At 49.5% G+C, this 15,202-nt stretch overlaps 1 protein-coding gene across 2 annotated transcripts in view; it reads right to left on the bottom strand.

Annotated features, from left to right (window-relative positions):
• LOC144680041 (BTB/POZ domain-containing protein KCTD1) overlaps window positions 1-14,987 on the bottom strand; it is a 77,010-nt gene extending 62,023 nt beyond the window's left edge. Inside the window, exons 1-2 of one of the 2 annotated variants that reach the window (XM_078541144.1) lie at window positions 14,355-14,970; window positions 11,397-12,258 (exon numbers count right to left, since the gene is read on the bottom strand). In XM_078541144.1, coding sequence (XP_078397270.1) covers window positions 11,397-12,258; window positions 14,355-14,926 — 1,434 coding nt within the window. In that variant the 5' untranslated portion in view covers window positions 14,927-14,970. Of the gene's footprint in view, window positions 1-11,396; window positions 12,259-14,354 lie in introns of both variants that reach the window. The other variant, XM_078541145.1, reaches the window with a different exon arrangement.
• Between the last annotated feature and the right edge of the window lie 215 nt (window positions 14,988-15,202).

The raw sequence follows: 15,202 nt of genomic DNA, 5'->3' as shown, positions 1-15,202 counted from the left end.
TTCAGGCACCCGCGCCCAAGATAAAGGCTGTTTTACTCAGCAATGGTAAGACAAAGCTGTGTCATGCTCAAAGACCAAGGTAGTTCCCCCATTCAATACTGGTCTGTAAATACCGCCTGCATCAGGAAATACAATGCTCAATTCCAGCAGAGACACCTTTTTAAACATTTATTAGTTCACGGGATGTGGGCTTCGCTGGCTGGGCCAGCATTTATTGCCCATCTGTGGTTATCCTTGAGAAGGTGGTGGTGAGCTGCTTTCTTGAACCGCTGCAGTCCATGTGGTGTAGGTACACCCACAGTGCTGTTAGGGAGGGAGCTCCAGGATTTTGACCCAGCCATAGTTAAGGAACGGCCGATATATTTCCAAGTCAGGATTTTGTGTAGCTTGGAGGGGAACTTGCAGGTGGTGGTGTTCCCATGTATCTGCTGCCCTTGTCTTTCTAGATGGTAGTGGTCGTGAGTTTGGAAGGTGCTGTCTAAGGAGCCTTGATGAATTGCTGCAGTGCATCTTGTAGATGGTACACACTGCTGCCACTGTGCTTCGGTGGTGGAGGGAGTGAATGTTTGCGGATGGGGTGCCAATCAAACGGGCTGCTTTGTCCTGGATGGTGTCAAGCTTCTTGAATGTGGTTGGAGCTGCACTCATCCAGGCAAGCGGAGAGTATTCCATCACACTCCTGACTCATGCCTCGTAAATGGTGGATAGGCTTTGGCTCCAAGTCTGTCATAATATCTCCTTACACGGCTCACTGCCTGATAACACTCATGCAAAGCCCCCTGGAACATTATAAAACACTAGTTTGGCCTCAACTGGAATAGTGTGTCCAATTCTGGGCAGGGCATTTCAAGAAAGATGTGAAGGCATCAGAGAGAGTGCAGGAAAGATTTTCAAGAATGGTTCAGAGGATGAGAGTCTTCAGTTGCTTGGATTGGACAAGCTGGGGTTGCACTCTTTAGAGAAGGTTGGCAGGAGATATGAGAGAGGTATTCAAAACCATGAGGGGTTTGGACAGAGTAGATGGGGATAAACTGTTCCCATTAGTGGAAGATTCGGGACCCAGAAGATTCTGATTTAAGTTGAATGGCAAAAGAATCAAAAGTGACACAAGAAATAAGACTAGACATGAGCAAAAACACTTTTGTGCAGCAAGTGGTTGGGTCTGGAACGCACTGTCTGAGAGTGTGGCAGAGGTAGATTGAAATGTGCCTTTCAAGAGAGAATTGGATAATTATCTGAAGAAAAAAACTTTTGAGAGTTATTATCTGTACAACGATGGAACAACAGTTACAGCTACAGGGTCAGACACGGTTCAGTGGGTAGCTCCCTTGTGGACTCAAGACAACCACAAGGTACTTCAGCCCACGACACAGGATGACAGGCGCCGCGCCGCCGGAGGGTCAGCGCCGAGGGGGCGCCGCGCCGCCGGAGGGTCCGCACTGAGGGGGGTGCCGCGCCGCTGGAGGGTCCGCACCGAGGGGGCGCCGCGCCGCCGGAGGGTCAGTATAGGGGGAGTGCTGCACTGCTGGAGGGTCCGCACCGAGGGGGCGTTGCATTGTTGGATTTGTAGCACTGCCATAGGTGCCATTCTTCAGATGAAACCAAGGCCCTGCCTGCCTTCTCAGGTGGATGTAAAGATTCCACAACTGCCTGAGGTCCTGGCCAATATTAATCCCTCAAGCAATATAACTAAAACTAGATGAGCTGGATACAAACGAGTGGGTGCTGGAGAAAGCTGGTGTTCAGAGGAACTTGTCTGCGGCAGTGATATCAAGGACGCTCATGTATTTTGGACATGTGATGTGAACAGCGGGGGGAGTGTTTGGAAAAGGGGGTAATGCAAGGCAAACACACCTGGAAAACGTACACAGGGAAGACGCGAGATGGTATAGATGTATAATATCAGAATGTGGACTGGCCTCTCTATGGGACAGTCAGTGAGAGCTGCAGAGGCTAGAGGTCAGTGGAGAAAGATTGTTCATAGTGCGGACAACGCTCAGTATGGGGGCAGAGGAAAGGCAGGCGATCTGGCCATTATCAGGTTGCTGTTTCTGGGATCATGCTCCCAACATTTCTTACTTTACAACATTGGTTACACTTTAGCCATTTGGTTCACTAATGTCCTTTAGGGGAGGAAATCTGCCATCCTTACCTGGTCTGGTCTGGCCTACATGCGAATCCAGTCCCGCAGCGATGTGGTTGACTCTGAACTGCCCTCTGAAATGGCCGAGCAAGCCACTCAGTTCAAGGGCAATTAGGGATGGGGCAACGAATGCTGGCCTTGCCAGTGATGCCCACATCCCATAAAACATTATTTCAAAAAAGCACATTTAAAGGGTAATCATTGACTGAAAAGAGCTTTGGGGTACCGCGAGGTTGTGAAATATAAATTCAAGTTCATTTTTTGGCTTCCAAACAAAGAATTCTACTTAATTAAAACCAGGAAAAGCTGTAAATACTCAGCAGGATGGGCAGCATCTCTGGAGAGAGAAAAACAGAGTTAAACACTCAGGTCAATGACCTTTCATCGGACTTGGAAATGTTAGAGAAGTAACAGGTTGGAAGCGAGTTCAGAGACTGGGGAGGGGAGAACAGAAGGGAAGGTCTGTGACAGGGTGGGATACAGGAGGGATTGAGTGAGAAATGGGATGGTGGTGCGGGTGGGAATGGAACAAGTAACAAAAGATGGCTCTACAGGAGGTGTACGTGGGAATGTTGCTGAAGGAATACATTTTTTGTCGGAGCTTTTTGCCTTGTACTCATAAGGACCATTTTTTAAAAAATTATTCATTCGTGGGCTGTGGGCTTCGCTGGCTGGGCCAGCATTTATTTCCCATCCCTAGCTTCCCTTCAGAAGGTGGTGGTGAGCTGCCTTCTTGAACTGCTGTGGTCCATGTGGTGTAGGTACACCCACAGTGCTGTTAGCAAGGGAGTTCCAGGATTTTGACTCAGCGACAGTGAAGGAACAGTGATATGTTTCCAATTCAGGATGGTGAGTGACTTGGAGGGGGACTTCCAGGTGGTGGTGTTCCCATCTATCTGCTGCCCTTGTCCCTCTAGATGGTAGTGGTCATGGGTTTGGAAGGTGCCATCTAAAGAGCCTTGGTGAATTTCTGCAGTGCATCTTGTAGATAGTACACTCTGCTGCTACTGTGTGTCGGTGGTGGAGGGAGTGAATGTTTATGAATGTGGTGCCAATCAATTGGGCTGCTTTGCAGTGTCAAGCTTCTTGAGTGTTGTGGGAGCTGCACTCATCCAGACAAGTGGAGATTATTCCATCACACTCCTGACTTGTGCCTCGTAGATGGAGGATAGGCTTTGGGGGGGGTCAGGAGGTGAGTTACTCACTACAGGATTCCCAGCCTCTGACTTACTCTTGTAGGCAGTGTTTATATGGCTAGTCCAGTTCAGTTTCTGATCAATGGTAACCCCCAGGATGTTGATAGTGGGGGATTCATTCAGCGATGGTAATGCCATTGCATGGCAAGAGGCGATGGTTGGATTCTCTCTTGCTGGAGAATGTCATTGCCTGACACTTGTGTGGTGTGAATGTTACTTGCCACTTCTCAGCCCAAGCCCGGATATTGTCCAGGTCTTGCTGCATTTGAACATGGACTTCACCTAGGAGGAGTGTTTGGGGCCTTGGAAGATGAGAAGGGAGGAGGTAAAATGGCAGGTGCTGTATGTCCTTCACTCGCATGGCAATGTGCCACTGGGTAGGGGACGGGGTGATGGGGGTGACCGAGGAGCGGATCATTTGTGTTGTGGATGTGACAATCTCCGGATTCTTAGGAACGCTGGAAGGTGAAGTGCTGGAATGGCGGCGGAAGTGGGAAGAAAACGATCCATAAGACATAGGAGCAGAAATTAGGCCATTCGGCCCATCGAGTCTGCTCCGCCATTCAATCATTGCTGATAAGTTTCTCAACCCCATTCTCCCGCCTTCGCCCCGTAACCTTTGATCCCCTTACCAATCAAGAACCTATCTATCTCGGTCTTAAATACACTCAATGACCTGGCCTCCACAGCCTTCTGTGGCTCGGCTGGTGAAGGCTGGTTGGGTGCATGGTGGGGACGAGCGGAACCCTAGCACGATCTGGGGAAGGGCTGAGAGCAGAAGCGTGCGAAATGGAACAGGTACATTGGAGGGTCCCTGACAATCACGGTTCAAGGGAGAGGGAAACGTATTGGACTGGCAAAGCAAAGTGAGAGCAGGCCTGTCGGAGAGGGAGAAACTGGGTGAACGGAATAGAGTCTTTACGGCAGGAAGAGTGTGAGGAAGTGTAGTCACAGTAACTGTGGGAGTCAGTGGGCTGATGGAATTTAACTGAGTGGGGACTGCTTTTAGAACAACAACGCAGCTTCTGGCTACACATTAACTAAACAGAGCCTGCGCATTTAAAAAGCTGCCGGTGAGCAAGGTCCATGGACGTATTGCTGAGGTCATCGTCACTTGCCCAAAACAAGGGAGGGTTACCCTCGAAGTAACAGGACCAGTTGTGAAATGAACATGCCAAGCAAGAGAAAAGGGTCCTTCCCCATTGAAAAATAATCTGCTGCTGTTGCTGCCGCCAACTAAAGAAACAAAAATAATAGGTCAAATTTTGCTGTCAAAATAACTGAGGTTAATGGCATGAAGCATTATTAATGAATAAAGGACCCAGCAACTTCAGGCTCTGGGGAGATGTTTGGTTCTCCCTGGGCTGACACTGAGGCAGCCGACCAGGTTAGGCATCCAAGTCCTTGGAGCGGAGGTTGAAGCCACAACCTTCTGACACCAAGGTGAGAGTGTTACCAACTGAGTCACAGCTAACACTGAACATGCAAAACAGTGACTGCCCTTGACATCAAGGCAGCATTTGACCGAGTGTGGCATTTAGGAGCCCTAGCAAAACTGGAGTCAATGGGAATCAGGGGGAAAACTCTCCGCTGGTTGGAGTCATACCGAGCACAAAGGTAGATGGTTGTGGTTGTTGGAGGTCAGTCATCTCAGTTCCAGGACATCACTGCAGGAGTTCCTCAGGATAGTGTCCTAGGTCCAGCCATCTTCAGCTGCTTCATCAATGATCTTCCTTCCATCATAAGGTCAGAAGTGGGGATGTTCACTGATGATTGCACAATGTTCAGCACCATTCGCAACTCCTCAGATACTGAAGCAGTCCATGTCCAAATGCAGCAAAACCTGGACAATATCCAGGCTTGGGCTGACAAGTGGCAAGTTACATTCATGCCACACAAGTGCCCGGCAATGACCATCGCCAACAAGAGGGAATCTAAACATCTCCCATTGTCATTCAATGGTATTAACATCGCTGAAGCCCCCAGTATCAACATTCTGGGGTGGGGTTACCACTGACCAGAAACTGTTTTGGATCAGCCATATAAACACTACAAGAACAGGTCAGAGGCTAGGAACTCTGACGCGTGTAACTCACCTCCTGACTTCCTAAAGCCTGTCCACCATCCACAAGGCACAAATCAGGAGTGTGATGGAATAATCCTCACTTGCCTGGATGAGTACTCACCACCATCAGGACAAAGCTGCCCACTTGATTGGCACCCCATCCACCACCAGCGCACTGGGACGGCAGCAGGTACACTTACAAGATACCCTGCAGCAACTCACCAAAGCTCCGACAGCACCTTCCAAACCCGCGACCTTTACCTCCAACGAGGGTGGGGAACCTCTGACCCGGGGGCCAGGTCTTTTTCGTGAACTTTTTCATCCAGCCCATGGGGAGATTACAAAACCTGGCCCTGCCCACCGGTGCCTGCCACACTCTGGGCCAGCCGCTGCCATGTCCAGATGCCTGAGCCTCAGCCGCAATCACCCGAGGCCCAGGCTGTGTGGAGAGAGCGAGGCCCGAGATCCAGGAGCAGGAGCTCAGAGCAGGGAGGCTGCCGGCTGCCGTTCGGGTGATGAATTGTGAGCGACCAGGGGCGGGGGGGAGCTAGGGAGCGGGACGATCAGGACAGCAAGTGGGAAAGGAGAGGGAGAGAAAGAAGGAAAGAGAGTGAGAAAGGGAAGCAAGCAAAAAGTTGGGCTGAATTTCAGGAGGGTTGTGATTGAGATGCAGATGCTGTGCTTGTTATTAAGGAAAAGCAAACTTAGTCACTGCATTAAAGTGGTGTGTGTGTGTGTGTGAGTTGAACATTTCTGTATTCTCTCTTGGAAAAAAAGTAAATTAGGTTGGTTTTTGTGTGTGTGGGGCCGTGACTGATTTTGTCTACGTGTGAATGGCCCTTCTCAGAGGGGAAAAGGTGATGGCTGGCACGGGACATGGTTTTTGCTTCATTTGAGCTGCTCGTCACTCCGGGACTATGCTTACATTCCGCGTCTCATACGTTGTGAAGAAAAGAGCATCAGGGCACACCCCGGGATTGTTTGTTACTGATAACGGGAGGGAAAAATATAACGCACACCAAGCTTAGGTTATTTTAATCCCCCTCCCTTCTTTCCCCCATGTTGAACATTTAGGACGGAAGAGACGCCACCAAAGCTGGAAAACACCACTCAAAGCAACACAAGTCAACGGCACTCCTCTTTCTCAGCCCTTCCTGAAGCAACATGCAGATAGCAAATTGGAAGGTCAATTTTCTCTTGTTTGTATATTTTATAGCATCAGGCCTAGGGTTTATACTCACAGGTGCACTTGGGACACTTTGCTACATCAATGCTGCTATATAAATACAAGTTGTTGTTGTACTGCAAGCCCTAAACATCGTCACAAAAGTCAAGGCTGACACTCCAGTCCAGTGCGGAGGGAGTGCCACACTGCCAGGAGGTGCTGTCTTTTGGGTGAGACGTTAAAACGAGGCCCCGCCTGCCCCCTCAGGAGGATGTAAAACAGGGCTGTCCAGTGTTATTTTTTTATTCGTTCACGGGATGTGGGCTTCACTGGCTGGGCCAGCATTTATTGCCCATCCTAAATTGCCCTTGAGAAAGTGGTGGTGAGTTGCCTTCTTGAACCGCTGCAGTCCATGTGGTGTAGGTACACACACAGTGCTGTTAGGGAGGGAGTTCCAGGATTTTGACCCAGCGACAGTGAAGGAACGGCGATATATTTCCAAGTCAGGATGGTGAGTGGCTTGGAGGGGACCTTGCAGGTGGTGGTGTTCCCATCTATCTGCTGCCCTTGTCCTTCTAGATGGTAGAGGTCGTGGGTTTGGAAGATGCTGTCTAAGGAGCCTTGGAGATTTCCTGCAGTGCATCTTGTAGATGGTACACACTGCTGCTACTGTGCGTCGGTGGTGGAGGGAGTGAATGTTTGAGAATGTGGTGCCAATCAAGCGGCTGCTTTGTCCTGGATGGTGTCGAGCTTCTTGAGTGTTGTGGGAGCTGCACTCATCCAGGCAAGTGAGGAGTATTCCATCACACTCCTGACTTGTGCCTTGTAGATGGTGGACAGGCTTTGGGGAGTCAGAAGGTGAGTTACTCGCTGCAGGATTCCCAGCCTCTGACCTGCTCTTGTAGCCACAGTATTTATATGGCTAGTCCAGTTCAGTTTCTGGTCAATGGTAACCCCCAGGATGTTGACAGTGGGGGATTCAGTGATGGTAATGCCATTGAACATAAAGGGGCGATGGTTAGATTCTCTGTATTTGGAAATGGTCATTGCCTGACACTTATGTGGTGTGAATGTTACTTGTCACTTGTCAGCCCAAGCCTGGATATTGTCCAGGTCTTGCTGCAATCTGGCCTGCCAAAATGTTTGTATCCGACCCACTAACAAAACTTTTTCGCCCAAAAGGGTTCTCAATAGGACAGCTTTTCGCTGCCCTGATTGGCTAATCGGGGCGCTGAAAGTTGAATCAAAGGGAACGTTTTGACAGAATAGACAAACAGGGATGCCATGTATACTTCAGTTTGAATGTGCTTCAGTGTGTACATGGTGTAACGGAGCTCCTGTCTGGAAGAATGCGCTTGGCTAAGGAGAAATCTCCTTTTGCTGAACTGAATGGAAATTGCTGGTGACACTGTGTGGGGGATAAATATCAGCTCAGAGAAAAAAATCACTGATTCCCAAGGCAACTTTGAACCTGAAACAGTCAGGGGTGACGGCGCTGAGGGCGATTTTTGGAGGTTAGAGAGATTAATTTTTGGCATGTGCCGGGTAATGGGAATGGAGAGAGAGAAGTGGGAGAGAGTGGGGAACAGAGACAGAGAGGTGGGGGGGGCGACAGCGGGGGAGGAGAGGGGGTGAGTGAGCGAGTGGGGGAGGAGAGAGAGCAAGTGGGGGAGGAGAGAGAGCAAGTGGGGGAGGAGAGAGAGCAAGTGGGGGAGGAGAGAGAGCAAGTGGGGGAGGAGAGAGAGCAAGTGGGGGAGGAGAGAGAGCAAGTGGGGGAGGAGAGAGAGCAAGTGGGGGAGGAGAGAGAGCAAGTGGGGGAGGAGAGAGAGCAAGTGGGGGAGGAGAGAGAGCAAGTGGGGGAGGAGAGAGAGCAAGTGGGGGAGGAGAGAGAGCAAGTGGGGGAGGAGAGAGAGCAAGTGGGGGAGGAGAGAGAGCAAGTGGGGGAGGAGAGAGAGCAAGTGGGGGAGGAGAGAGAGCAAGTGGGGGAGGAGAGAGAGCAAGTGGGGGAGGAGAGAGAGCAAGTGGGGGAGGAGAGAGAGCAAGTGGGGGAGGAGAGAGAGCAAGTGGGGGAGGAGAGAGAGCAAGTGGGGGAGGAGAGAGAGCAAGTGGGGGAGGAGAGAGAGCAAGTGGGGGAGGAGAGAGAGCAAGTGGGGGAGGAGAGAGAGCAAGTGGGGGAGGAGAGAGAGCAAGTGGGGGAGGAGAGAGAGCAAGTGGGGGAGGAGAGAGAGCAAGTGGGGGAGGAGAGAGAGCAAGTGGGGGAGGAGAGAGAGCAAGTGGGGGAGGAGAGAGAGCAAGTGGGGGAGGAGAGAGAGCAAGTGGGGGAGGAGAGAGAGCAAGTGGGAGGAAGAATGGGAAGGGAGAGAGTGAGAGACAGAGTGGGAAAGGCGGGGGGGGAGAGAGAGAGAGAGAGAGAGAGTGATGCTTTCTCTTTCTGAAATTGGCTCACTGTCCCCTGTGAATGAGAATAATATTGAAACGTGACCCCTCACACAAAAACTTGGGCCTTCGTGATCTAAAAGGCTCCATGGCACTATTTTGAAGAAGGGGAGCAGGCGGAGTTATTCCTGGTGCCTTGGCCAGTCCCTCAGCACAAAAACAGACTACCTGGTCATTATCACATTGTGGGATCTTGCTGTGTGCAAACTGGCTGCCTCATGTCATACATCACAACGGTGACAACACTCGAAAAGCACCTCATTGACTGTAAAGTGCTTTGAGACCTCTGGCAGTCGTGAAAGGAGCTACATAAATGGAAGTCTCTCTATCTTAACATTACGGAAAGATAGAAAAAGCTACAGCACAGAAGGAGGCCAATCAGCCTATCATAGCTGTGCTGCATTAAGAAAGAACAACACAGCCTAATCCCACACTCTAGCTCTTGATCCACAGCCCTGCAGGTTACAGCACTTCAAAGTGTCTCTCCAAGTTTTTTTTAAATGTGATGAGGGTTTCAGCCACTACTACCATTTCAGGCCCCCCATAACCCCACTGGTTGAAAAAATTCCTGCTCAATTACCCTCTAATCCTTCTATCAATTACCATAGAGGGGAATAGGCTGAATTTGTTCTCTTGTGGGGAAAAAAATGCATTTATTTATATACGTATATGTTTATTAAAGTATGATAACAAGGTCCCTGCATTAAAATTTCGCACAGTCAACGGTATTCTCAATACAAGTAAATGCCATTTTGCTCTGTCCTCATCCATCCATCCATCCATCCAGTCTCAAATGGTACTTCTCACATGCAAAACCAGGAAGTACTTTTTACATAATAAAATACAGAAAATGCTGGAAATACGCAGCAGGTTGTGGCCGCGTCTGTTGAGAGGAACAGTAACTCTTGTTTCTCTCTCTCCACAAACGCTGCCTTCACCTGCTGAGTATTTCCAGCCTTTTCCGATTTTATTTCAGATTTCCAGCATCCGCAGTATTTTGCTTTTTGATTTATACTTGGTCTTCCATGCTCAGTGCTGTTAGGGGGTTTTTGGCCGGGGGGAGGGCTGTGGGGGTGTATTTTTAAAAAATTCATTCATGGGACGTGGGCATCACCAGCTTTTATTGATGCTCATAGCATGCCCTCCCCATCCCTCATTGCCCCCTAGTTCAGAGGACATTTAAGGACATTGCTGTGGGCCTGGGGTCACATGTAGGCCAGACCAGGTAAAGACGGCAGATTTCCCTCCCTAAAGGACATTAGTGACCCAGATGGGTTTTTACGACAATTGACAATGGTCATCATCAGATTTTTAATTCCAGATTTTTATTGGATTCAAATTCCACCATCTGCCGTGGTGGGATTCAAACCCGGGTCCCCAGAGCATTACCCTGGGGTCTCTGGGTTACTGGTCCAGCAACAATACTATGCCATCGCCTCCCCCACTGTGGGTGTAGCTACGCCACATGGACTGCAGCGGTTCAAGGTGGCAGCTCACCACCATCTTATCAAGGGCAACTAGGGATGGGCAATAAATGTTGGCCCGGCCAGTGAAGCCCACATCCCAAGAATGAACGAAGAAAGCTATTTCCATGCACAAAGGATAGTGAAAATCTGCAACTCTTGTCCCCACAAAGGCTGTGGATTCTGGGTAAATTGAAATTTTCAGGGCTGAGATTGACAGATTTCTATTCGGCTGGAGTAGCCAGAGAGATAAGAATCTACAAATTAGCAGCAGGAGTAGGCCATTCGGCCCCTCGAGCCTGCTCTGCCAGTCCATAAGATCATGGCTGATCTGACTGTGGCCCCAACTCCACATTCCCACCTACCCCCTGATTACACACCTTTGGGGGCACATGTAGGTTAACGAAACAGAGGTACCTAAAAAAATAGATCAGATTTGAACGGCAGGACAGGGTCCATGGACTGAATGGCCATCTCCTGCTACTACGCAGATTTTCCCAGCCAGAGCCAGGAATGAGATCCTTCTCACGTGAATCTAAAACTACAAGCTGAAAATAAAAACTCACCCAAATTTAAATCACAATAAGTTTAACCGATCAAGTTACCAATTGTTACAAAATGTACTTATGACATTCTTGAACCTTCCAAAAGGCTTTCAAACAAACATGCCCCTGGAGACGAAGTTAAACTGATATCGGACACTGGGTGAAATACAGCAATTTCACACTTAAGCTGCAATGCCAAAAATTGATTGCCCTAAAACAAATATACATGCTCACCTCCTAAATTACTTTAAACCGAGAGGGCAATTTTTATAAAACACAAATACTGCACAAGACATATCACAGCTTTTTAAAAAAAAAAAATAATTCAAAGGGTAGTTGGAGAATTCAGATGATATAATAAACCTATGATTGCAAAGCATTACCTGGTTTGTTGATATGGTTACGGATGCAGTGGTCCCAAGCTGGTCAGTGGATTCCTGAAGCATAGATTCCCGAGAGTTGTTTCTGTTTGGAATCACAGTCTGGGAATCTACAGAGGATCGAATACATAGTCTTTTTGGTGAAGGTGAACACGGCTCATCTGAGTGCATAGGTTCATAAAGAGCGGGGGTGATGACTTGCTCCACTTTCACCCCTACAATCTCTCCGTCATGGTTTTGGAGGGCGTACGGGCATGACGGCTGGAGGTGCTGGTGGGACCCGTTTGTGCTCGGGGGAGATCTGTGAGGGGCCAACCTGCTGCCAATACCTGCAATGCTGCTCAGAGTGGCTATGGAGACTGCTCCTATACAGTGGTTAGTGTACGTCTTGGAGAGCTTAGCAGCTTTGGACAACATCTGCATTCGCGTGCCCAGCAGGTTCTTTCCAATGGCTTTGTTCTCATACCAGGTCACATCACTTTCACTGCAATGATCCCTTGGTCTTTGAAAGAAAGCCTTACACAGAGGGTTACGTTTTGAAATATACTTAACAAAGCTGGCGTAAGGGCAGAACTCTGTGCCCGTTTCATACATCCTAGGGAAGTTCTCCTCATCATTCACCATTCTCTTCTTGCTCCAAGTTACCGAGCGAGACTTATGGTAAGGTCCACATGCTTTATAATAGACAAATCTTCGCCCATCCTCATCTGTGGCCAAGCCAAAGGAGTCCTCCTCCAGTTCTCTCTGGTTCTCCCTCCCCCTTGTGCAGAAGTACATGCAGATCTCGAACCAGACCTTATTGAGTAATCCAAATGGAGCGTTCGTATCGAAGGCGTTGGATGTGTAGAGTTTCCTCAGGTCGGACCTGGTGATAGGGATGTCACGATATGATTTGTCTTGACGACATGGTACAGTAATTGTTGGGAAAAAGAGTATGATTTCTCTTTTTTAAAAAAAAAAGATAATCACTAGGTGCTAATCAATACTGGCCGCCACCATCTCATTTTCCTGCACTGGTCCAGGTAGCGTTCAGGTAAAAAGGTGCATACATCACGGAACATTACCATGCTTTAAACTGGTTTGCATTTTGCTTCTGCCAAAAAACTACTGCATCCTTTATATGTACAATAAGGTGACATGGCCACAGTAATAGAACCCTCTACATATTACCAATTAGCACCTGAAATAGCCACCATAGACTGACACCCATCCCTGGAAGGTCCAGCAACATCTGCACTTGACAGTTCTTATAGAACAGAAGCATTTGGCCAGGTGCTAATGGGTTAAAAGGAAAGAATGCTTTGAAATCATGGTACTTCACGCATTGTCTCACATTGATCTGGATGATAATTGCACTTTCTGATTATCGACACCAGGAAAACAGAAGTTAACCTGGGCTGTCATATCACAATCTTGGAATACCTGGATTTTACTGGGGCATTTGTCAAGATCAGTAGCCAGCCAATTTTAGGCTGCTGTTGTCAACAACAGTTTCAGTATCATAATTTATAGCTATCCCTTACACTCCAAATGTTATTTCCTACAAATGACCCTGAAATTTTCCCTTGCAGGTTCCTGGAAGGACTTAAAAGGTGTAATTTTTGTCCTCTTGACACCACTCCGGGAGGGGAGGGACTTAAGCTATTGACAATTTAAAGACTCGTTATAAGACATATAACGGTGGTCGGAGATTCTCACATTATTGCTGAAAATATCAAAAATATTTCACCTCCAGCAATGTAATGTTTCTACTCCTCGCCGGCAGACAAGGCATACGGATTAATTCAGCATTTCCCATTGTAGTAGCAACAGCAATTTGTGTCGGTTTGGCCAAGGGAGGGAAATTACCCTCCAAATTCCAATCCATTGAACTGACATTACTAAATGTGAATTGGGCAAGTGGCTGTGTCCCCCATCAGGGTAATAAACTGAAAGGCTTTTACCTAAAAGAGCAGGACAAATGAAAAATGAAATGATAATGAGTTGGGTTATTAGGGAACCAGCGATCAGCATCGTGGTTTCCACTGGGGGTGGGGGGCATGAGGTCACTGCCAAATATTGGCACAGAATCGATGAGATTCAACAAGTTGGGGAGTTATTGCACAGCCTAAGCTTCAATGTTAGAAATGAGTGTGTGTGTGTGTGCATTAATAGTCTGTACACCCACATACAACTAACTCAGGGTGATTTAAAAATCACCCAAACAGGATCGAGCATTTAATTGCTGACCCCGTCAGAGAAAAGGTGAAAATCAACAGCGCAGGAGGAGGCCATTCAGCCCATCGCGTCCGCGCTAGCCAAACAGAGAGCGGCCCGGACGAAACCCACGTCGCAGCTTCCGGTCCGGAGCCGTGTCGGTTGACGGCACCTTGGGCGCACGACGGCCGAGCGTTTTATTTAAAACGCCGCCGAGGCGTGTTTTTGGTTTTTTTTTTGGGACCCGGCTGCCCTTTCAGGCACCGAGCGCCGGAACCCCGACACCCTCTGGGTGAAAACAAAATCCCCTCCAAAACCCCAAAAAAAAAACCCCTTACCCTAAATCTACACCGACTGGGTTCTGAACCGGGGGGAAACCAGGGAGTGTTGGGGGCGGGGGGGGGGCTTTTGCTGGTTGAATGCAGCTCTGAACCGGTCCACCAAGGGGAAACCAGGGACTGGGGGGTGGGGGGGGGTCTTTTGCTGGTTGAATGCAGCACTTTTTTTTGGACAACTCTGCATTATCAAAGAAAACTTTCCAAGAATCATCCCTGACGGCCATGAGTGAAGTACACATGAAAAACCAAATGCATGTTTTATTAAACCAAAAAAAAAAGGACATGCATAATAATCTGTGGGAGGAGGTAAGTGCCCTGAATGAAGAAGAGGTGGAAGTGGAAGAGGGTGGGGGGTGGGTTGAGGGGGTTTAGTTTTTGGATGAAGGGAGCTCAGTTCCCCTGGATGCCTCCCGTTCAGGTGTTGTACCTGGTGATGGCTTGTTTCTGGATGACGGGTCCCGCTCCCTGCTCCTCCAGTTTCCTGATGACCGCGGCCAGCGTAAGATTGGCGCTGCGGAGCTCGGGGTCTTTGGTGAGGTCCAGGGTCCGGCTGTAAGGGGGTTCGTTCAGGTAGCGGTTGAGGGACGAGCGGATGCTGATGAGGGAGGATTTGCTGTAGACCTGGCCGCTCTTCGACCTGGCCTCGGCGTAAAACGAGCGCAGCGCCCGGCACAGCTCCTCCTTGCCCAGCCGCTCGAATTCGGCCGGCTGCTCCTTCTCGCTCAGGTAGTCCCGGAAAATCTTCACGGCGTAGCGGGTGGCCAGCCGGGTGTTCTCGCTCAGGCGGCCGCTGGGCTGCGCCGGATTTTCCCCTCCGCCCGGCGGGAGCCGCTGCGCTGCCTCTTCCTCCTCCTCCACGTCCTCTTCCTCTTCCACCTCCTCCTCCGCCGCCGCCTCCGCCTCTTCCTCCCGGCGGCGCTGGCGGAAACAGCGGCGCAAGTGCGGGGCAGCCAGGCCGCCCTGCGCCGCCGTTTCGCCGCTCGCAGGCATTCTCGCCATTGTGAGTCGGAGCCGCTGCGGGGCGGGGGGAACGCATGCGCTGCGCTGAGCTCCAGCTCCGTGTGTGTGTGTGAGAGAGAGAGAGAGACTGTGACCTTCAACAGAATCCCCAATCCACACTGCTCCAAACACTCAGCACTGAACACAGCTCCTGCTCCAAACACTCAGCACTGAACACAGCTCCTGCTCCAAACACTCAGCACTGAACACAGCTCCTGCTCCAAACACTCAGCACTGAACACAGCTCCTGCTCCAAACACTCAGCACTGAACACAG

Source organism: Cetorhinus maximus, chromosome 4 (genome assembly GCF_964194155.1).
Source record: "Cetorhinus maximus chromosome 4, sCetMax3.hap1.1, whole genome shotgun sequence".
NCBI lineage: Eukaryota > Metazoa > Chordata > Chondrichthyes > Lamniformes > Cetorhinidae > Cetorhinus > Cetorhinus maximus.
This window is presented reverse-complemented; position numbering and strand designations above follow the sequence as displayed.